General features: G+C 40.2%; 1 protein-coding gene and 1 long non-coding RNA gene across 4 annotated transcripts in view; one reads left to right on the top strand and one right to left on the bottom strand.

Moving 5' to 3' along the window:
• Positions 1 to 16,070, bottom strand: part of CCNT2 (cyclin T2) — a 38,784-nt gene extending 22,714 nt beyond the window's left edge. The window contains exons 1-2 of one of the 3 annotated variants that reach the window (XR_010129561.1): positions 15,672 to 15,966; positions 14,792 to 14,873 (exon numbers count right to left, since the gene is read on the bottom strand). Coding sequence is in view for 2 of the 3 variants with exons in the window: in XM_019022607.4 (XP_018878152.1) it covers positions 14,792 to 14,873; positions 15,672 to 15,829 (240 nt within the window). In the remaining variant the exon portion in view is untranslated. Of the gene's footprint in view, positions 1 to 14,791; positions 14,874 to 15,671 lie in introns of all 3 variants that reach the window. The other 2 variants (XM_019022607.4, XM_004032584.5) reach the window with 2 other exon arrangements.
• Positions 16,034 to 22,210, top strand: part of LOC115933740 (uncharacterized) — a 53,132-nt gene continuing 46,955 nt past the window's right edge. Inside the window, exon 1 of the long non-coding RNA XR_008677874.2 lies at positions 16,034 to 16,122. This is a non-coding gene — a long non-coding RNA (uncharacterized lncRNA). The remainder of the gene's footprint in view (positions 16,123 to 22,210) is intronic.

Here is a 22,210-nt window from a genome sequence, read left to right as displayed (position 1 = left end):
TTCCTGGTGAAATCCACTAATTCCATTCACATTTCCTTCTCTATAACCTGCAAATATTTTCCTCCATCAAGGCTGTAAAAACAAAACAAAACACCTTTTTAGATAAATATTTTGTGAGTATCCATGTGAGGCTTTAATTTCAAGGATGATTAAGGAAGGTGATCAAACTAGGTACTACTGCTTTTTGTATGGAAGGTGATTTTGTTGTGAGGCTTAAAAGAATTCCACATGTTTTGGGTAACAGAAATATTACTAGTTGGTCCATAGCTTTTAAAGGTGAGCATACTTTTGAAGCCAACAAACATTCACTGGCACATGCAAGCTTGGTTCAAGCCAAATAATTCACACTAGTATTGGAGAAGTACAGCTGGTTTGGTTCAAGTAATCAAACAATTACAAACTGAGATTCAGTTCACTGAGGACAGGGACCATGCACTATTTATTTTTGTATTTTGGACCTAGTTTAATAAACGTTCTCAAATTAAAGGGAAAAAAGTAAAAGGAAGTTGATGCGAATAGCGTTTAGAATTGTTTGAACTCTGAATAGTGTCATGAGTTTGTTACTCTAGCAGATATATAACTATTTCAAGGAAATGTAACATTCTCAAAACGAGACAAATATCTATAGAAATATACCATACAAATCATGAAGACCGGGAGGTAGAGATGACAGAGCCAGCTATAGCCACGCTGCCTCAAGTGGAATCTTGGCTCTGTGATCTGACTAGCTTAGACAATTTACTTATTCTCTTTGTGGCTCAGTTTCTGCATCTGTAAAATGGGAGAAATATTAATAGTACCTGCTTGTAAAGTTGTGTGAGGATTAAATGAACCAATATACACAGGACTTAGAATAGTGCTCCCTAGTAATATGACTCAAATATTATTATTATGTTGAAAAAATTTTAAAATTGTGCATGTTAATGTTGATTTTAAATTTAAAAAACAATTTAACAAGTGTATTTTTAAAACTCCCTTCTCTCTTGCTCACCTTCTTCCTTTCACAGGTAAACTTAATTCTTGGAGGGTCCTGCTACAGTCTAAGCAAGCATATCCAAACACTGAATTTATGATACTTGACATTACTTCAGTGATTTACATCTGTATTCCTTTCACTCCTTCTCTTTTTTATTCCTTTTTGTTTCCATTCCTACTTCTTGATCTGACTCCCTTCCTTCTCCATTTTTTCTCCTCCTGCCCACTCCTGGCTGCTGTCTCCCCTCTCTGCTCCTGATACCCTTACTGCTGATATTCTTCACTCTCCACTGCTGGCTTCAACCTTGATAGCAGAGGCAAGGTCAGGCTGAGTTAACAAAAAGTCTGGGTAATTTCTAAGTCACCCAAGATGGCTGTATTCAGTTTCAATGAATCATTCTAGTCCTTATTCTCTTAATATTAATAATTAATCCTGTGCAAACACTTTGTGGGTGCATTTGTATTTAAGAACTGGCCAAAGCTATCTGATTACTCTTCAACATTAAACCTCCCAATCCAGGAAAACCCCAACAGAAGCAAAGAAAAGGATTCCAAGTTTGCTTTTCACTTACTATTACCAACAGGTTCATTCTAACCTGTTCTTGTGTTTCATCTTTAGGTTCTATAGGCTAGTGATGCCATTCCTCCCATTGCCCTAAACACCCCCCTATCCAATCCCTGACTAACACTAGGATAACTATTTTCAGTGCCTTGAAACGGACTTCATTAATAAATATTCAGCAAGCTCTAGTCAGACTATTACAGCTCAGAAATTGGAACTTTCTTGCTAAGGCAATAGTTCAGGAGAAGGGATAGTTGTATAACCTTACTACAGGCTTATAGAAAGAAGGTCTTAGAATAAGAAAAGGAAAGTAGAGGAAAGACAAGAGAGGTAACAAGCTGACAAAGAAGGAAGCGGAATAAGTCAAAATGCCCATTTGTTAATTGGCATTTGCCAAGTGTGAGCCTATCAAACCAAAATTCCAGCACATTGTTAAAAAGTGGTTTAAATCCTTAATTTTGCTGCACTAGAAACACCAGCACTAAGGAACTGCAGAAAATGTTATTAACCCAGTGTGGCATTTTAGTTGTTTTCTTACTCAAATAATTATGTGAGTGAAAGACTGACATGAAAGAAAATTTATATTAAAAAATTAAAAAAAATCTTCAAGCTGGATGTTAAGATACCTAATTACATTTAAAAGAAAGCTGGGTTAATAATGGCCCCAAAATATCAGTATTCAATATTGCTGAAAAGCAGTACTGATTAAGAGAATAAGGCTTGACTTCCATAGAGTAACTACATTATACTTAAACAATATACTGAAAATGGTTAACATAACCGGCATTTAAAAAATTATTTAGTGGGGAGTACCTGAGCATTATGAATGTTTCTAAAAAAGAAAAAATATCAGCCGAGCGTGGTGGCTCATGCCTGTAATCCCAGCACTTCGGGACGCCGAGACGGGCGGATCACCTGAGGTCAGGAGCTTGAGACCAACAGGTCAGGAGTTCAAGATTAACATGGTGAAACCCCGTCTCTACTAAAATACAAAAAAATTAGCCAGGTATGGTGGCACACACCTGTAATCCTAGCCACTTGGGAGGCTGAGGCAGGGGAATCGCTTGAACCTGGGAGGTGGAGGTTGCAGCGAGCACCACTGCACTCCAGGCTGGGTGACAGAGTGAGACTGTCTCAAAAAAACAAAAAAGAAAAAATGAAAAAAACCAACTTATAAAGTATACTTAGTATTTCATAGTTAAGGCTCTATCTACTCTCTCTTATATAGACACAGCTCCTAACAGCCTACAATAAATCCTAAAAAATACCACTCTAAGTCCCAGCTACCTGGGAGGCTGAGGTGGGAGGACTGCTTGAGTCCATGGGTTTCAGGCTAGCCTGAGCAACAGAGTGAGATCCCTTCTCTTAAAAAACCAAAAGGACAAAAAATGACTTGTATCGTGAAACAAGAACATTAACATTGCACAGGAATTCAAATATACTACATAAATGTTACAAAAGGCCACTTTCCTTCGAACAGATTATCACGAAGATGGCAGTACTCCCCAAATTTATCTACAGATTCAATGTAATCCCTATAAAAATCCCAGCTTCTTTTGTAGAAACTGATGAGCTTGATCCTAAAATTCACATGGAAATACAAGGGACTAAGAATAGCCAAAACAATCTTGAAAAAGGACAAAGTTGGAAGACTCATATTTCCTAAATTCAAAAGTTATTACAAAGCTACAGTAATCAAGACTATGTGGTCTACATAAGGGGATGGAATAGAATCCAGAGTCCAGAAATAAATGCTTACATTTATGATCCATTGATTTTCACTAACAATCCCAAGAAAATTCAGTGGGAGAAAGAACTCTTTTCAGCAAATGGTGCTGGGACAACTGTATATTCAAATACCAAAAAAAAAAAAAAAAAAAAAAGAGCCGGGCATGGTGGCTTATGCCTGTAATCCCAGCACTTTGGGAGGCCAAGGCAGGCAAATCACGAGGTCAGGAGATCGAGACCATCCTGGCTAACACGGTGAAACCCCGTCTCTACTAAAAATACAAAAAATCAGCCAGGCGTGGCGGCAGGCACCTGTAGTCCCAGCTACTTGGGAGGCTGAGACAGGAGAATGGCATGAACTTAGGAGGTGGAGCATACAGTGAGCCCAGATGGCACCACTGCACTCCAGCCTGAGGGACAAAGCGAGATGTCTCAAAAAAAAAAAAAAAAAAAAAATTCAAATCCTTATTTACATCATACATAAAAACTAACTCTAAAGGAATCACAGACCTAAATGTAAGAGCTAAATCTATAAAACTCTTGGAAGAAAAGACAAATAAATCTTTATGACTCTAGTTTAGGTAAAGGTTTCTTAGATATGCTATCAAGAACACAAGTTACAGAAGAAAAATATTAATAAACTGGATGCTTGTGCTGCAAATACCACCAACAACATAAAAAGGACAATGCATAGAATAGGGGATATCATTTCACACTGTTAGGATGGCTACAATAAAAAAAAGACGAGAAATGTGATGATATTGGAACCCTCACACATTTTGAGAACACAAAATGGTATGGCTACTTTGGAAAACAGTTTGGCAGTTCCTCAAAATGTTTTTTAAAAGCTATCCAAAAAGATTATTGGAGTCTAAAGTTACCATACCAATCCAGCAATTCCACTCTCATGTAACTCTCACCCGTAAGAAATGAAAACATACGTTCACATAAAAACTTGTACATGAATGTTCATAGCAGCATTATTCATAATAGCCAGTGGAATGGCTGTTAAGTGTAATCAACCCAAATGTCCATCAGCTGATAAATGGATAAATAAAAAGAGGTAAAGCCACATGACGAATAGAATATTAATTACTCTGCAATAAAAAGGAATGAAGTACTAACACATTCTACACCATGAACGGACCTTGAAAACATGCTTCATGAAAGACCATATATACATGATTCCATTTATATGAAATGTCCAGAATGGGCAAATCTATGGAGACAGAAAATAATTTAGGGGTTGCCCAGGGTTGGGAAGGGGAGTGGGACTGGTGAACTGCTGCTAACAGGAACCAGGTTTCTTTTTGGGATGATAAAAATATTCTAAACTTAGATTGTGGTGATAGCTGTACAACTCCGTGTGAGCCACTGAATTATGCATTCTAAATAGGTGGATTTTACAGTATATGAATTGTATCTCTCTCTCTCTCTTTTTTTTTAAAGAGCTAACGTTAAAGACATCTATTTAGGCCAGGCGGGGTGGCTCATGCCTGTAATCCCAGCACTTTGGGAGGCCAAGCCAGGTGGATCACTTGAAGTCAGGAGTTCGAGACCAGCCTGGCGAACATGGTAAAACCCTGTCATTACTAAAAATACAAAAATTAGCCAGGCATGGTGGTGCATGCCTGTAATCCCAGCTACTCAGGGAGGCTGAGGCAGGAGAATCACTTGAACCCAGGAGGTGGAGGCTGGAGCGAGCTGAGATTGCACCACTGCACTCCAGCCTGGGTAACACAGCAAGATTCCGTCTCAAAAAAAAAAAAAAAAAAAAAAAAAAAAAGGCATCTATTTATTAGTTCTCTTTCTCTCTCTCTCTGTTTTTGAGACAGGGTCTTGCTCTGTCACCTAGGCTGGAGTGCAGTGGCGTGAACGTGGCTCACTGCAGCCTCAACCTCCTGGGCTCAAGCGATTTTCCTGCCTCAGCCTCCCAAGTAGCTGGGACTACAGGCGCACACCAAGATGCCGGGCTAATTTTTTTTTTTAATTAATTTTTGTAGAGACAGGGTCTCGCCAAGTTGCCCAGGCTGGTCTTGAACTCCTGGGTTCAATCCTCCCACCTCTGTCTCCCAAAGTGCTGGGATTACAGGTGTGAGCCACCATGCCTGGCCAGATCTCCATAGATGTAGTGTGCATGCACTAACAAAAGAAATTTCAAGGAAACCGAAAGCCTAATCATAACGTAACAAATACTAATAAACAATATGCATCTTAACCATGTGTAACTTTATCACACATTTGTTAATTTAAAAGTAGAATCAGGTTTTGTTTTGAGAATATCAATTTCTTAAACAGCAAATAACTTTTTGGCATTTACATTATGCAATTAAATTATTTTTTAAAAAGCAATTATTTCATAAAATTATTAATTTGCTTGTTTGGGTAACAAAAATAATTTTAACAGATATTTAAGTCTACATAAAGTGAACCATATCAACTCAGTTACTCACACTAGGCATTCAAAACCCCAATCACGGAGCTATAGCAACACAAAGTAACTGAAATATCTACCTTGGGGTGGGGGTGTGGAAATACCTGGTATCCTCTCTGAATCCTTGCATCATTTAAAGATTACCCCCAAACCCTCAGAATTTTCTCTTCCTGCCCTCTCAGGTATTTCTTTTTAAGCATGGAACTATATAAAGTTTCATTATCTTCCGATTTTTGGCCACAGAAGAAACATCTTTCCCATTTTTTTTTTTCAACTTCTAAATGAACCCTCAGTTTAAGATTAGTGTGAAAGTGCACATTTGCCTTTGGAAGGAATTACTATAGTGTGAATGGCCAACAGTAATTCTATTTGCTGGTGGATACAAATGACTATAGCCCACACCATCACTGTCAAATAGAAACATAGGCTGGGCATGGTGGCTCATGCCTGTAATCCCAGTACTTTGGGAGGCTGAGGCGGGCGGATCACCTGAGGTCGGGAGTTCTAGACCAGCCTGACCAACATGGAGAAAACGGCTCTACTAAAAATACAAAATTAGCCGGGAGTGTTGGTGCATGCCTGTAATCCCAGCTACTTGGGAGGCTGAGGCAGGAGAATTGCTTGAACCTGGGAAGCGGAGGCGGTGGTGAGCCGAGATCGCGCCATTGCACTCCAGCCTGGGCAACAAGAGTGAAACTCCGTCTCAGAAAAAAAAAAAAAAAAGAAATACAATGTGAGGCCAGGCATGGTGGCTCATGCTGTAATCCCAGCACTGTGGGAGGCCAAGGCAGGTGGATTACCTGAGGTCAGGAGTTCAAGACTAGCTTCACCAATATGGTGAAACCCCGTCTCTACTAAAATTAGCCAGGTGTGGTGGCACATGCCTATAATCCCAGCTACTTGAGAGGCTGAGGCAGGAGAATTGCTTGAACTGCATATTGTCACTAAGCACAAGCCTTAACTTCACTTTTAACTTTTAACAACAAATACGTGAACTTCTACAGTTCTCATCCATTTCTTTTCTGTATCAGCTCCAAATAATTTAGAGAAAAATTCACGTTACATGTATTTCCTTATATATAGCCATATAAAGAGTTTGTAATATGTCACTAACAATCAGAGCCTTAGCTTATTTAAGGGTAAAATATTAGGTTAACACCAGAAAATGTAGAGTGGTAAGGAGATTCCATCATTTCCCCTAATCCCTAGAACATGTGTAAATATGTACTCCCTAGAATGTATATGTATGTTTATAATAAAATGCAGTTACCTAATTGGATTTTCACTTAAAAAATTACCTTAACCAATTTTAGCTATTAATACTAAAAACAAAACTCCTATTCTGAAATGGCCTTGAAAATCAGTTTATAAACTATATAAAATCTGTCTGATTTTATACTGAGACATTTGTATGCCTCGGCCAGTGCAAACACTCAATGCACATTTGTTAATATATTAACCTATTCTACTCTATACACCTAAGTTTAGAATTTGTTATGGTTTGAAAGGGCCTTGGATCTTGCAGGACTGGGTTCACTCTCTTGCACTCCTGCCATGCGATGACTCAACAAAAAGGATGAGCTAGGACCACAGAGAAGCATATAAATTACCAAGGCTAAAATATACATGTATCTGTGTGTGCAGAGAAAAGGTATGAGTTATTTCACAATCATTTAATTTTGCAAAAAAAATTTTAAGCCGCTTCAGGAATACTTCATAAGACTTCTATAATAATACAGAGTCACTGAAGTCAGTATCCCTGTAATTAGGCAGATAAGAGCAGCATGTTTCAAAATAACATTTAAAGCTTTCTGGGGAAGTTCTAGAGTAGCTTTCAGCATTAATTTGAGAAAATCAATCAAGAATATCATATATTCTTTGTAATGCCTACTAATAAATGAACTCTCCCACAGCTTCCTTATTTAACAGAAACTTCAAGTGATTTATTCTTTTTAAAAAATCAACTTCGTATTTCCAGAAGTACCTATAAGTACATTTAAATGACAGCCTATTGTGGTCCCACTGGAAATGAGTGTATCATCTTCAGAATGAAGGTAAACTTTTAGTGATTTACCTGAAGAATTCTGAGTTGATGGCTGCAGAGAGGATACTTAAATCCCCACAGAAAAACAGAGCAACAAGGTAGCAAAACCAAAACCCCATGGATAGCTACAACCAAATCACATGACAAGCCATTCCTAGGGAATTCCTAACACATATGAATGAGGAAAAAACAGGCTACTATGTCAACATACACAGCACAGTGCAACAAGATGCAAAGGAATGGGGCATGTGCTGGACTTGATATAAGAAGAACCTCAAAGAGCCAAAAGACATTTACTGGAAATCATGGCAGGCCAATGTGAGAACAGCAGCTAGCACTGGGAGTTTTGCCAGTCCAATAAGTAGATGGATGCAAGAGACCTACAGTAAGGATTAAAAGACCGAAGCTAACTTCTACGAACTTTTGAAATTGATCTTCCAAGCTTCTCTTCCAAGACTCCAGTTTGAAGAGAAACCATTGGGAGGAAAAGCACAATCAGCAAGATAGGAAGAAGGGAAAAGAGAAACTAAAAATGTGGAGGGGAAGAGGGCCAGAAACTCCCAGAAAGTAAGCTGCTACACTTCTGAACATTATACAAAATAACAGAAAAGGGAGCTCTGTGAAATTATTAAAGCACTCTGAAGGTACATCACCTTTTTAAAGTTCAGGAAAGCTAATATCTCACAAAAATGAGTAACCGAAGAGTATTCAGTTCACACAAAGACTGTAAGAAAAGACTAGAAGAGTGGTGCTTAAAGTGACAAATCACACTGGAAAGAGCTGCTTTAGGCTGAGTGTTGGGAGGCTGAGGCAGGAGAACTGCTTGAGTCCAGGGGTTTAAGAACGGCCTGGGCAACACGGTGAGACCCCTGTCTCTACAAAAAATTAAAAAAATTAACTGTGTGGTGGCACGTGCCTGTATTTCCAGCTACTTGGGAGGCTAAGGTGGGGGAAATCACTTGAACCCAGGAGGTTGAGGCTGCAGTGCGCCATGATTGTGCCACTGCACTCCAGCCCGGGTGTCAGAGGGAGACTTAGTCTCAAAAAAGAAAAAAAAAAAAAAGGCAGCTATCCATGTTTCCAATATTATTGGAATCTAGAGTTACCATATGATCCAGCAATTCTACTCCTGGGTATAAGCCCAAGAGAAATCAAAAACACAAGTCTACACAAAAACTTGTACACAAATGTTCTTAACAGCACTATTCATATTAGACAAAAAGTGGCTAACAATCCAAATATCCACCAACTGATGAACATATATATAAAATGTGGTCTAGCCATACAGTGGAATAATGGGTAGTACAGCAAGAAAAGTAAACAACCTACTGATAAATACAACAACATAGATGAGCCTTGAAAACACGGTAAGTGAAAGAAGTCAGTCACAAAGGACAACATACTGTATGATTCCATTAATGAAATGTCTATTAATAGGCTGGGGGAAGAATAGGGAGAAATGACTGCGGGGTTGGGGGTTTCTTTTTGGTTTAGTGAAGACTTCTAAAAACTGATGCACACCTCTGTGAATATTATAAAAAACCCCCACAAACCCCACGGAATCATACTTTCAATGGGTGAAATGTACAGTATGTGAATTATATCACAAAAAGGGCAAAAATCCAGTAATTATCCTATATGATATGTACCACTGGGTGTCCATATAGGAGATGAATCAAGAATTCCAATACAAAAATACCAATTTGTAAGAAAGAAATGACAGAATTAGAGTATCACCAATGAATGAAAGGACCCAGGCATTGAATATCAGCAGCCACTAACACTACAAAGAGAGACAACCAGACTTTAGACCTTCTGACCAAAGAACATTAACACCATCTATAGTCTTGCCTAAGGGATCTAACAGGAGTCTGATTAAGTTTCTGGATCTAATCATCAATTCTTCCAGGAATGCAAGAACAAAGGAACACAGTAAACTGCACCATGAGTATACAATCAGCAAAATTCAGACAGTTGGAAACTCTACAGGCCACACACTCTAGGGTCCTTCAACAGCTACAACTTAGGTGACATAAAAAGATGGAGGGGAAACATACATACTGAGAGACTTCAAAGACTTACCAAATTTTTAATAATGAGCAAGGTCTATGGTATTTGGGAATGGAGAGTTGGGTGCTAAAACTATAAAGACAGTGATTAGAGTAAGAATACTGGGGCCGGGCGAGGTGGCTAACGCCTGTAATCCCAGCACTTTGGGAGGTCGAGGTGGGGGTAATCACGAGGTCAGGAGTTTGAGACCAGCCTGACCAACATGGTGAAAACCCGTCTCTACTAAAAATACAAAAATTAGCCGGGCATGGTGGCGCACGCCTGTAATCCCAGCTACCCAGGAGGCTAAGGCAGGAGATTCACTTGAACTCAGGAGGCGGAGGTTGCAGTGAGCCGAGATTGCACCACTGCACTCCAGCCTGGGCAACAAGACCAGACTCCCATCTCAAAAAAATAAAAAAGAATACTGGTTACTTTTGGAGGGAGGGGGTCGACACTGAGTTGAGCACATGGAGACATTCCGGGGTAGCTGGCAAAGTTCTATTTCTTGACTTGGTTGGTGATTACAAGGTTGTTTTATAATAATCCACTATACATTTGTTTGGTGGTTTTATATATTTTACAGTTAAAAAGAAAACACTCATCTCATACATGTAGTTATACTATAGCACTATAAACTCCCAAATAGATGGAATACAACTGGATGTGAATAAGATTCAAAGGTAAGATCAGAGAGATAAATTCACAAATGGAAAAGAGAGTTATCTGGGGAATGCTTTATGAAAGAGTAGCAACTTCAGCTGAGTCTTAAAACCTGACAGAGCACAGTCACATGAAAGCAAAGAGAAAGCACCCTAAGGAAAAACAGTGATACACAATGCATAAACGCTAACACTGATGTATAGTTGAAAAAGAGGAATTTGGGACTTATAAAGAGGACCTCATTGGATTTAGTGCAATGAGGCGGGCAAATAAAAATCTGAGGTTTTTTCATTGTTTACTTTATAAATCTTACAAATCACTGGCATAAATTGCTACTGTGCTCTACTTCTGAAATATACTAGAACAGGAAAAAGTGAGAACTACAGTTTGGGATTAAGCAAAGGACTTGGGTTCAAATCCCAGCCACATAATAGTTTTAATTTCGGACAAGTCACTTGGTAACTGTGTCTGCTTCCTTAGGAGAATACTTTACCTGAGAAAACAAGACAAATATAAAGTGCCTGGCATAGTGAGATCTTAATAAAATTTCAACCAGGTAATTTATAGTTTAAAAGGAATTTAAAAATCATCTAGGCTAATCGTCTCAAATTTACAGGTTAGTACCTACTACATTGAAGAGCACAGATACACAAAACTTGCGCTATGCAGAAAGTTCTACTGGACAGCACTGCAGTATTTCCAAGTAATGCTAATGGATCTTGGGCATAAGATTATTGTTGGATTAATTATTGCTTTATTAAACTAAAAGGCAGAAAGAGAAGTAAGCTATAAACACCTGCTTAGACTTCACAATGAAACACATGCTGATTTGACTCCTGTAAAACACGACCAGAGTATAACAATGAATTGAAATGAACAGGAGAAAAAGCAAAATTTATTTATTTTTATTATTATTATTATTATTGTTTTTTGAGACGGAGTCTCACTCTGTTGCCCAGGTTGGAGTGCAGTGATGTGATCTCGGCTCACTGCAACCTCCACCTCTCAGGTTCAAGTGATTCTCCTGCCTCAGCCTCCCCAGTAGCTGGGATTACAGGCAAGTGCCACCACACCCAGCTAATTTTTATATTTTTAGTAGAGATGGGGTTTCATCATATTGGCCAGGCTGGTCTTGAACTCCTGACCTCAAGGGATCCGCCCACTTCAGCATCCCAAAGTGCCGGGATTACAGGCATTAGCTACCATGCCAGGCCCTACAATAGCTTTAAATCTTGCATCTTATACATGGAGTTCTGCTTGCTAGAGCTCAAGAAAGAGGCAATGGAACTAAGAGAAGATGGAAAAGATCAAATAAATTGGAGATGTGCTATGAGAACAGACCATGACCAACAAAAATACTTAGAAAAGGGTGTGCTCTTTACAACCTAATCTTAAGAGACCTGGAACTGGTATAAGAAAAAAAATGCATCACAAAAGACCAAATTAGGAGTTTGTAAGAGAAGCTGGGTCAATATCTACTTAAGTGTGACTTGGGGGGTGGGTGCTTTCCCTTAGTATATACCTTGGCATCACTTTTGGCTCCAGGGCTTTTACACTTTACTAAATTTATTTTTGAGCTTGATCCAGCAAGGCCATTCTTTATTAATTCCAATTACATGAACCTCATTGCATCTAGTGAACAAAGTGTAGATTTATCTAATTAGGCTACATATAAAAGTCATTTACTGCTGACAGCTATTCAACTCTGAGTAACTGACAAAAGAACTCAATGATAAGAGACCATTTCTGGGTCATCAAAACATGCTGATGCTGATTTTATTCTTAAATATGAATACAGCAGCACATTACTTTTGGGGGTTTCAAAACTTTTAATATGTCAATGTGGGAAAATACAATTAAGTCACCTGAACATTTAAAAATATTTTCACACAGTTAATGGATGTTATTAATATTTACTATAAGACTAGATATAGTTTGTCACCAGCATCTTAACTTGTTTAAGCTTGTTATTTCATAGGGTTTAATTTGCTGAACGGTGTTCAGTTTACTCTGGTGAAGATTCATGCTTTTTAAAGTTTACCATGACATTTCAGTATATAGAAAAAAATTTCCCACTGATGTGGAATAATACAAATTTAAAAGCGACTCAAATTAAATTTCAGACCACCCCCTTTGCCCTAAAAGAACAGGGGGGAAGAAAGATAAAAGTGAGGCGGTGCAATTGATGCAAGTGCACTGACACAAATATAAAAACCACTTTTGATATTATAATAGCAAAGGTAAAAAAAGACAACAGATATGAAGGGTATAATAATATTTCTCAAAACAGAAATGAACAGATTTCAATTATTACTGACTCTACGTAAAAATGCTGAAGTTTACCTTCATACACAATAAGACATTAAAGAAGGTAATAAAAAATTAATACCTTGGCCTTTTTATTGAAGGAAAACATTTAAGTAAAATAGTGAAACCTAGAATGCAAATGACAATCTAAAGTTGTGAATTCTGGCTTTAAGCAGGGTATTTGTTGTAAAGCACGCCAACCAGGCCATAAAGACAAATTATAAGGAGGGCTCAAAACAAAGAAGTGAAGATGGCCGGGCACGGTGGTTCGTGCCTGTAATCCCAGCACTCGGGGAGGCCGAGGCGGACGGATCACCTGAGGTCAGGAGCTCAAGACCTGCCTGGCCAACATGATGAAACCCCCTCTCCACTAAAAATACAAAAATTAGCCGGGAGTGGTGGCACACACCTGTAGTCCCAGCTACTCAGGAGGCTGAGGCAGGTGAATAGCTTGAACCAGGGAGGCAGAGGTTGTGGTGAGCTGTGACAGCGCCACTGTACTCCAGCTTGGGTGACAGAGTGAGACTCTGTCTCAAAAAAATAAAAAAAAATTAATAAATAAACGAAGCGAAGACTTGTGGCTAGATCATTTATTGGAAGTACAAAAGTATGCCTGATTCGGCAAATGGGACATCTGTAGCCATATAAAGAATAGTCAGAACTATTTTGATTTGTAATTTCTACCATTATTATCCAGGGTTACGTAAGGAACGCCACATTTATATTAACATTCATCAGTTCACTACTGCCTTTGGAGACAATTTACATAAAAATTGAATTCCCTTAATCTAAATGTTATCACCAATGGCTTCCTTTCTCTTCCATAACACTATCACTGACCTAAATATTATGCACAAGAAATAACTAGGAAACTAGAAGCAACAGAGCAAGAATTATGCAGATTTAAAAAAGAAATAGAAAAAGTCTTCAAGAGATCAAAATGTATATTAAAATACATGTGGTCCAAGATAAACCTGTATGCCAAACTGATAAATGAAATAGGATCCGAAGAGATTAAGGTAGGACTCAATCTAAACCATGAAGCCTTTCCTTCCATTTCAAAAATAATATTCTGAGGATCTTTCCTAGGATTGTTTTCTCAGCAAATAAGTCCTAATGACTATCCACAAATAGCAGAAAGTCTTCTTTGGTCCATTTTTCTACACATACCTTTCAGAATAATATTCTAAAAATAACTATGATAAAAAGTAACAAAGATAGAATTAAAGCAGAGTTAAACATTTCTAAACAATATGCAATTTTCTTTAACACACACAACACAGTATGCGTGTTACTCAACATACACCAAACTCGTATCTTTCATAAATGAAATAACATTTCAACAAAATGCCATTACTCTATTTGTCAAGGTTTACAGGTTATATACATTAATATTCAGGCGTAAATTTTACTAATAATACATAAACATACTCCTGACGTACTATATCTGAAGCAAGAGTGGACGTTTGAATCACCCAAAATTTTAGGAGACAATTGATGCTAACGTGATAAACAGAAACGTTGACATCTTAAGAAATTACTAGGTTAGCAAATGAAAAAATGAATTATTTCTACTAAATAGCTCTTTCAAAAGAATGTCATAATTAACTTAATCTCAATTAAATTAAACAATGAGTCTTTTAAACAATGAGTCCAACATAATTAAGATGTATCACAGAACGACCAGGCTTGCCCAATTGCACTGTACATCACTACTGAAATTATTCAAATGTTAAGTACGGAATTTAAATGAAGAAAACCTATGTAATAACTCTGTAAAGAAATAAATGTTTTTCTTTTTTAGCTTAAAAGGCCTGGCAGAGCTTAACAGTGCCTTGCAGTTTAATTCATCATCAATTTTAAAAACACAAAAACCCCGCATTTGAAGCAAAATATTTATCACGTGATATACGTTTACCGTTAATTCAGAACACTAAATCCAACAACGCAATGACCAACATTTTTTTCTGCGTATCGATTTACCCTCAAATTTGCGGACAGCAAAAACAGACAAGAAACTAATACTTACATTTTTGTTGAATTTGGTGAAAGAATGGTGCATATAAAACCTGTGCATATAAACAATCGCAGTGTTTATTGTAAGCTGAGAGCTGGAACGTAATATTTAGGAAACATCTGACAAAAGCAAGATCTCATTCCCAAAACAATTTTGATGGAAAATTCCCAGGTTCTTTTCCAATACCTCCCATTCAAATCCAAACCCCAAACTGGAAATAAAGAAATAAACGCCCGCGGGGGGGTGGGGCGGCAGGAAGAGAATAGGCTTGACGCCAAATAAATGGGAATAAGAACTGCTGATCTTTTCACTCTAACAGCGCTGAGGGCCCTGGAACTATTTATCAATGGCTACGACTGACTAAACTCAAAATGAAACAGTTGAAACGCGCGCGCACACACCCATACAAAACCACGCCAAGAACATAAAGACCTCCAGTGCGCTCCCAAGGTAGAAGAGAGCCGCCATCAAGCCGGCGACGAGAGCCGGGAAAGGCTGCGGCAAACACTTAGGCCTTTCAGCATCGCTAACCCTCCTACCTCTCAAACCCTTCGGGGTCAGGGACAAGTCCAAGGAGCCGCCCCTTTTCTGCAATAATCCCTAAAATTCCTCTTTCGCCTGAGCCACACTCCCAACCCCCGCCGCCACCACCACGCGCTGCCCCAAACAGATTACACAACGCAGGCTCCTGGCCCGCATTCCTGGGGTCCTATCTCCTCCTCCCCTCCTCTGCTGGCCCCTCGCGACTGCCCGAGCCGGAACATTACTTCCCTGACCGCGGCGCCGAGGCCCAGCGAAGGCCGAGGCCGGCGGCGCCATGTTCGCGGGGCACCAGGCCCAGCGACCGGGCAAGGGAAACAGGGCGTGAGCGGCGGAGAACAGAAAAGGATACACATTGAGACGCTGTCCCATCTCCTGGATGAGGTTGGCCGCCTGCTGGCGGCACGAGAGCTCTTTATCCGCCTCCACTCCGCAGCGGCGGCTCGGCGTGTTCTCCAGCTGTTCCCGGGTAAAGAACCAGCGAGAAGAAGCTCCACGGCCCGACGCCATGACACTTCCTCCTCCGCCCGCTCCTTCATTCACCCCCCGCCCCTCCTGGCTCGCGGACTCCCCGCCAAGGCGCGCGACCCCGCCCCACTCCGCTCGCCGTAGACCACGCACCACCCTTTTTCACCACCGCCTCCGTCCTTGCGCATGCGCGGGGCCCGCTCTACCGACTCGCCCTAGTCTTTCGCTTTCTTTTTCTGCCCTCGGCTTCGCTCTTGCGCACGGGACCACAATGCTCCGCGCCGCTTGTCATTGGGAGGCGCCGAAGGTTGGGGGGGTCGGCTCGGAAGGAAAAGGTCGGCGCAGCGCATGCCGGGTCTAGGGTTGGCGGGGCGAAGGGGTGGGGAGGGAAGGGGCGGGAAAGGGGTGGGGAGGGAAGGGGCGGGGAGGGGAGGGGAAAGTGGGAGAGGGTGGACTCTGGCCGGTGTGGAGGGAGGCGGTCGGGCGGCTGCGCTATGGGGGCCTGGGCGTGTACTTCGGAGGCTCGTCGGGCGCTTCCTTTAGACGGGAGGTCTAGCGGCCCTTTAAAAAGAGAAAAATACCCTTCACTGTCGCAGCCTCATGCCACTACTTCCATTTTCCTTTCGGGCGGGTCCGCGCAGTCTCATAGGCGTGCGACTCCGGCCTCGGCCACCAACAGTCTCCGCCTAGCGTGCGGCTCTGGCGTGGAGCTGGCGGGGAAAGAGTGCACAGGAAGTCACGCTCCATGGCTGTCCGCGCCTGAGTGCTTTTTTCACCCTACATTATCTTGTTTAAATCCCAGACCACCTGGTTTATTTTTATTTTTTCAAATTACTTGGCAAACGCTATCCAACTAGCAACGAGAAATTGAATTTCTAAATGAGGTGTTGAATCTAGACGGGGCGTGTTTTCAGGCTGCGCTGTGGTTTCTGCGAGACAAGGTTGGGGAGAATCAGATAGTGCAAGAGGAACTGAGTTAAAATTTTATCTTTGGGATTTGATGTGGGAACATCCCACACACCTGTTGATTAACTCCTGTATTTCTTCCTGTAAGAAAATGCCACCGAGCTTCACTCGGAGTTTGTGTTGTGAATAGGGTTTCTAAGTTTAAAGTCTTAACTATTTGGAAGCTGGGCACGGTGGCTCACGCCTGTAATCTCAGCGCTTGGGGAGGTCCAGTGTGCCGATCACTTGAGGTCAGGAGTTCGAGGGCAAGGGCAACATGGCGATACCCCGTCTCTACCAAAAATACAAAAATTAGCTAGGCTTGGTGGCGCGCCTGTAGTCCCAGCTACTCCCGAGGCTGAAGTGGGAGGATGGCTTGAGCCCAGGAGGTGGAGGCTGCGGTGAGCTAGATCTCGCTGCTGCACCCCAGCTTGGGCGATAGTGCAAAACCTTGTCTCAAAAATAAAAAATAAATTAATATCTATTTGCCAAAGACCATGGAGGCAAGTGATTGTTTTGGGGCTCCCACGCTCAGCATACTGCATTGCACAAGAATATTGATTATAGTAGGCAGTTTTTGTAACAGTTGCTATTTCATACTCACTTCCCTTGCTTTACGTTTTATGTTGCTTACAATTTCTGGGATAGATTGATTTAAAGCAACATTTTAAAAGTGCAAACCCTTGGCCAGGTGCAGTGTTTCCCGGCCGTAATCCCAGCACTTTGGGAGGCCAAAGTGTTCTAGACCAGCCTGGGCAACATAATGAGACCCCATCTCTACAAAAGTTTTTTAAAAAATTAGGTGGATGTGGTGGCGTCTGTAGTCCTAGCTCCTTGGGAGTATCGCTTCAACCTGAGAGGTGAGGTTGCACCCCAGCCTGGGTGACAGAGTGAGATCCTGTCACACACACACACAAAAGAAGTGCCCATCCTCAACATCCATTCATGATAAAAACTCAGCAAACTGGGAATAAAGGAGAACTTCCTCAACTTGATAAAGAGCATCTACAAAAATTCTGCAGCTAACAATAGATTGTTTCTATTGTGAGAAACTACATTCTTTCCACCTAAAGTCTGACACAAGGCAAGCATGTCCCCTCTCACCAGTCTTTTCAACGTGGTACTGGATGTTCTAGCTAACAAGAAAAGTAAATTAAAAGTATATACATATTGGGAAGGAAGAAATAAAACTTCTGTAAAATTTTAGGATATAAGGTTGAATACAAAAGTCAGTTGTTTTCCTATACACCAGCAATGAACAATTGGAATTTATAATTTAAAAATGCCATTTACAATAGTACTGTCTCCCAAAGTAATACAGGTTGAGTATCACGTATCTGAAATGCTTGAGACCAGATGTGTTTTGGATTTCAGATTTTTTTAGGTTTTGAAATATTTGAATTATAAAGTTAGCCATTGAGCATCCTAATCCAAAAATTCTAAATTTGAAATGCACCAATGAACATTTCCTTTGAATGTTATGTCGGGGCTTGAAGTTTTGGGTTTTGGAGTGTTTCTGATTCTCAGATTTAGAGATACTCAACCTGTACTTAGATATGGATCTAGGCAGGGCGCAGTGGTTCACACCTATAGTCCCAGAACTTTGGGAGGCCAAGGCGGGAGATTGCTTGAGGCCAGGAGTTCAATACCAGCCTGGCCAACATGGGGAAACCTTGTCTCTACTAAAAATACAAAAATTAGCTGGGTGCGGTGGTGCATGCCTGTAATCCCAGCTTCTTGGGAGGCTGGGGCACGAGAATTGCTTGGACCCAGGAGGCAGAGGTTGCAGTGAGCCGAGATCACTCCACTGCACTCCAGCCTGGGTGATAGAGCAAGATTCTATCTCAAAAAAAAAAAAAAAAAGATATGGATCTGAAATATGTACAGGATCTATATGCAGAAAACTATAATAAAACTCTAATGGAAAAAATAAAAAAAGATTAAATAACAGAAAGCTATTCTGAGTTAATAGATTAGAAGAATCAATTTAGATGTCACTTCTTCCCAGGTTGATCTACAAATTCAGTGCAATCCCAACCAAAATTCCAGTAAGTGATTTTGCATATGTTGACAAATTGATTCTAAAACTTCTATGTAAAGGTAAAAAACCCAGAATAACCAACACAATACCAAAGAAGTTGCACTGACATTACCTAACATCAAGCTACAGTAATCAAGACAGTGTGGTATTTGAGAAAGAATAGACACATAGATCAATGGAACAGAATAGAGAGCCCACCCATAAATAGTCAACTGACCTTTGACAAAGGAACAAAGGCAAGTCAATGGAGCAATAATAGTCTTTTTAACAAATGGCGCTAGAACAACCGGAAAGCCACATTAAAAAAAAAAATCTACATGCAGACCTTATACCTTCCACAAAATTTAACTCAAAGTGGGCTGCAGACCTAAATGTAAAATGCAAAACTGTAAAACTTCTGGAAGATAACATAGGAAAAAATATAGTTGACCTTGTGTTTGGCAATGAGGTTTTAGATGCAACACCAAAAGTACAATCCATGAAAGAAAAAACTGGTAAGTTGGACTTCATTAAAATTAAAAACCTCTGGCCAGGCGCAGTGACTCAAGCCTGTAATCCCAGCACTTTGGGAGGCTGAGGCGGGCGGATCACCTGAGGTCAAGATTTGGAGACCAGCCTGGCCAACATGGTGAAACCTTGTCTCCATTAAAAATACAAAAAAAGTTAGCTGGGCATGGTGGCGCATGCCTGTAGTCCCAGCTACTTGGGGAGGCTGAGGTAGGAGAATCGCTTGAACCCAGGAGGTGGAGGTTGCAGTGAGCCAAGATCGTGTCACTGCACTCCAGCCTGGGCGACAGAGGGAGACTCCATCTCAAAAAAAAAAAAAAAAAAAAAATTAGCTGGACATGGTGGCAGGCGCCTATAATCCCAGCTACTCAGGAGGCTGAGATAGGAGAATTGCTTGAACCCAGGAGGCGGAGGTTGCAGTGAGCCGAGATCGTGCCACTGCACTCCAGCCTGGGCAACAAAGAGTGAAACTCCATCTCAAAACTTAAAATTAAAAAAATTAAAACCTCCGTTCTGTGAAAGACACTGTTAAGAGAATGAAATACAAGGAAGAAATATTTGCAAAACATACGTCTGATAAAGAACTCTTAAGATGGCTTAACTGCTAAATTTACTAAACATTTGAAGGAGAACTAACACCAATACTACACAAACTATTCTGAAATAGAGGAAGAGAGAGTACTTCGAAAGTCATTCTACAAGGCCAGTATTACCCTGATTCTAAAACCAAAGACACATTGAAAAAAGAAAACTACAGGCCAATATCTCTGATGAATGTTGATGCAAAAATCCCCAATAAAATATCAGCAAACTGAATTCAACAATACATTAGAGAGATCATTCATCATGATCAAAGGGGATTTATCCCTAGGATGCAAGGATGGTTGCAAATAAATCAGCGTGATACATCATATCAACAGAATGAAGACTGGAAACCATACCATTTCAATTGATGCCGAAAAAGTATTTGATAAAATTTGACATCCCTTCGTGATAAAAGCTGTAAAAAAACCGGATAAAAGGAGCTTACCTCAACATAATAAAAGCCATATACGACAGTCCCACAACTAGTATCATACTGAATAGGAAAAAAACAAAGCTTTTCCTCTAAGATCTGGAACTCAACAAGGATGCCCATTGTCACCACTGTAATTCAACCTAGTACTGGAAGTCCTAGCTAAAGCAGACGAGAGAAAGGTATAAAGCGCATCCAAATTGGAAAGGAAGCAGTCAAATTATCCTTGTTTGTAGATGATATGATCTTATATTTGGAAAAACCTGAAGACTCCAAAGGAAAACTATTAGAACTGATCAACAAATTCAGTAAAGTTGCAGGATACAAAATCAACACACAAAAATCAGTAACATTCCTATATGCCAACAGTGAACAATGTGAAAAAGAAATTAAAAAGTAATCCCATTTACAATATCTACACATAAAATAAGGTACCTAGGAATTAACCAAAGAAGCAAAATATCTCTGTAATGAAAACTATAAAACACTGATGAAAGAAATTGAAGATGACACAAAAAATGGAAAAATATTCCATGTTCATGAGTTGGAAGAATCAATATTGTTAAAATGTCTGTATTACCCAAAGCAATCTACAGATTCAGTGCAATCCCTTTCAAAACAGCAATGACATTCTACACAGAAATAGAAAAAACAATCCTGTAATTTATATGGAGTAACAGAAGACCCAGAATAGCCAAAACTATCCTAAGCAAAAAAGAACAAACCTGGAAGAATCACATTACCTGACTTCAAATTATACTACAGAGCTTTCAGCACCAAAACAGCATGGTACTCACATAAAAACATATACATAGACCAACAGAACAGAATAGAGAACCCAGAAACAAATCCACACACCTACAGTGAACTCATTTGTAACAAAGGTGCCAAGAACATACACTAGGGAAAAGACAGTCTCTTCAGTAAATGGTGCTGGGAAAACTGGATGTCAGTATGCAAAAGAATGAAATTAGGCCTTTATCTCTTGTCCTATAAAAAAAAAATGGATGAAAGACTTTAAGACCTTAAACTATGAAACTACTACAAGAAAGCATTGGGGAAAATCTCCAGGACATTGGTCTGGCCAAAAATTTCTGAGCAATACCCAAAAAGCACAGGCAACCAAAGCGAAAATGGACAAATAGGATCACATCAAGTTAAAAAGTTTCTGCACAGCAAAGGATACAATCAACAAAGGGAAGAGGGCTGGGCAGGGTGGCTCATGGCTGTAATCCCAGCACTTTGGGAGGCCGAGGCAGGTGGATCACACAGTCAGGAGATCAAGACCGTCCTGGTGAACATGGTGAAACCCCGTCCCTACTAAAAATACAAAAGAATTAGCCGGGCGTGGTGGCGGGTGCCTGTAGTCCCAGCTACTCGGGAGGCTGAGGCAGGAGAATAGCATGAACCTGGGGGGCAGAGCTTGCAGTGGGCAGAGATCACGCCACTGCACTGCAGCCTGGGTGACAGAGCAAGACTGCGTCTCAAAAAACAAACAAAACAAAGGGAAGAGACAGCCCACAGAATGAGAGAAAATATTTGCAAACTACCCATCTAACAATGTATTAATAACCAGAATCTATAAGGTGCTCAAACAACTCCGTAGGAAATAAAATCTAATAACTTGATTTTAAAATGGGTAAAAGATTTGGATAGACATTTCTCAAAAGAAGACATACAAATGGCAGACAGGCATATGGAAAGGTTCTCAGTATCATGGATCATCAGAGAAATGCAGATCAAAAGTATAATGAGATATCATCTCACCCCAGTTAAAATGGCTTTTATCCAAAAAACAGGCTATAACACATACTGGTGAGGATGTGGAGAAAAGGGAACTCTTTGTACACTGTTGGTGGGAATATAAATTAGTACAACCACTATGAACAACAGTTTAGAGGTTCCTCAAAAAACT

This window comes from Gorilla gorilla, chromosome 11 (assembly GCF_029281585.2).
Source record: "Gorilla gorilla gorilla isolate KB3781 chromosome 11, NHGRI_mGorGor1-v2.1_pri, whole genome shotgun sequence".
In the NCBI taxonomy this organism is placed as follows: Eukaryota; Metazoa; Chordata; class Mammalia; order Primates; family Hominidae; genus Gorilla; species Gorilla gorilla.
This window is presented reverse-complemented; position numbering and strand designations above follow the sequence as displayed.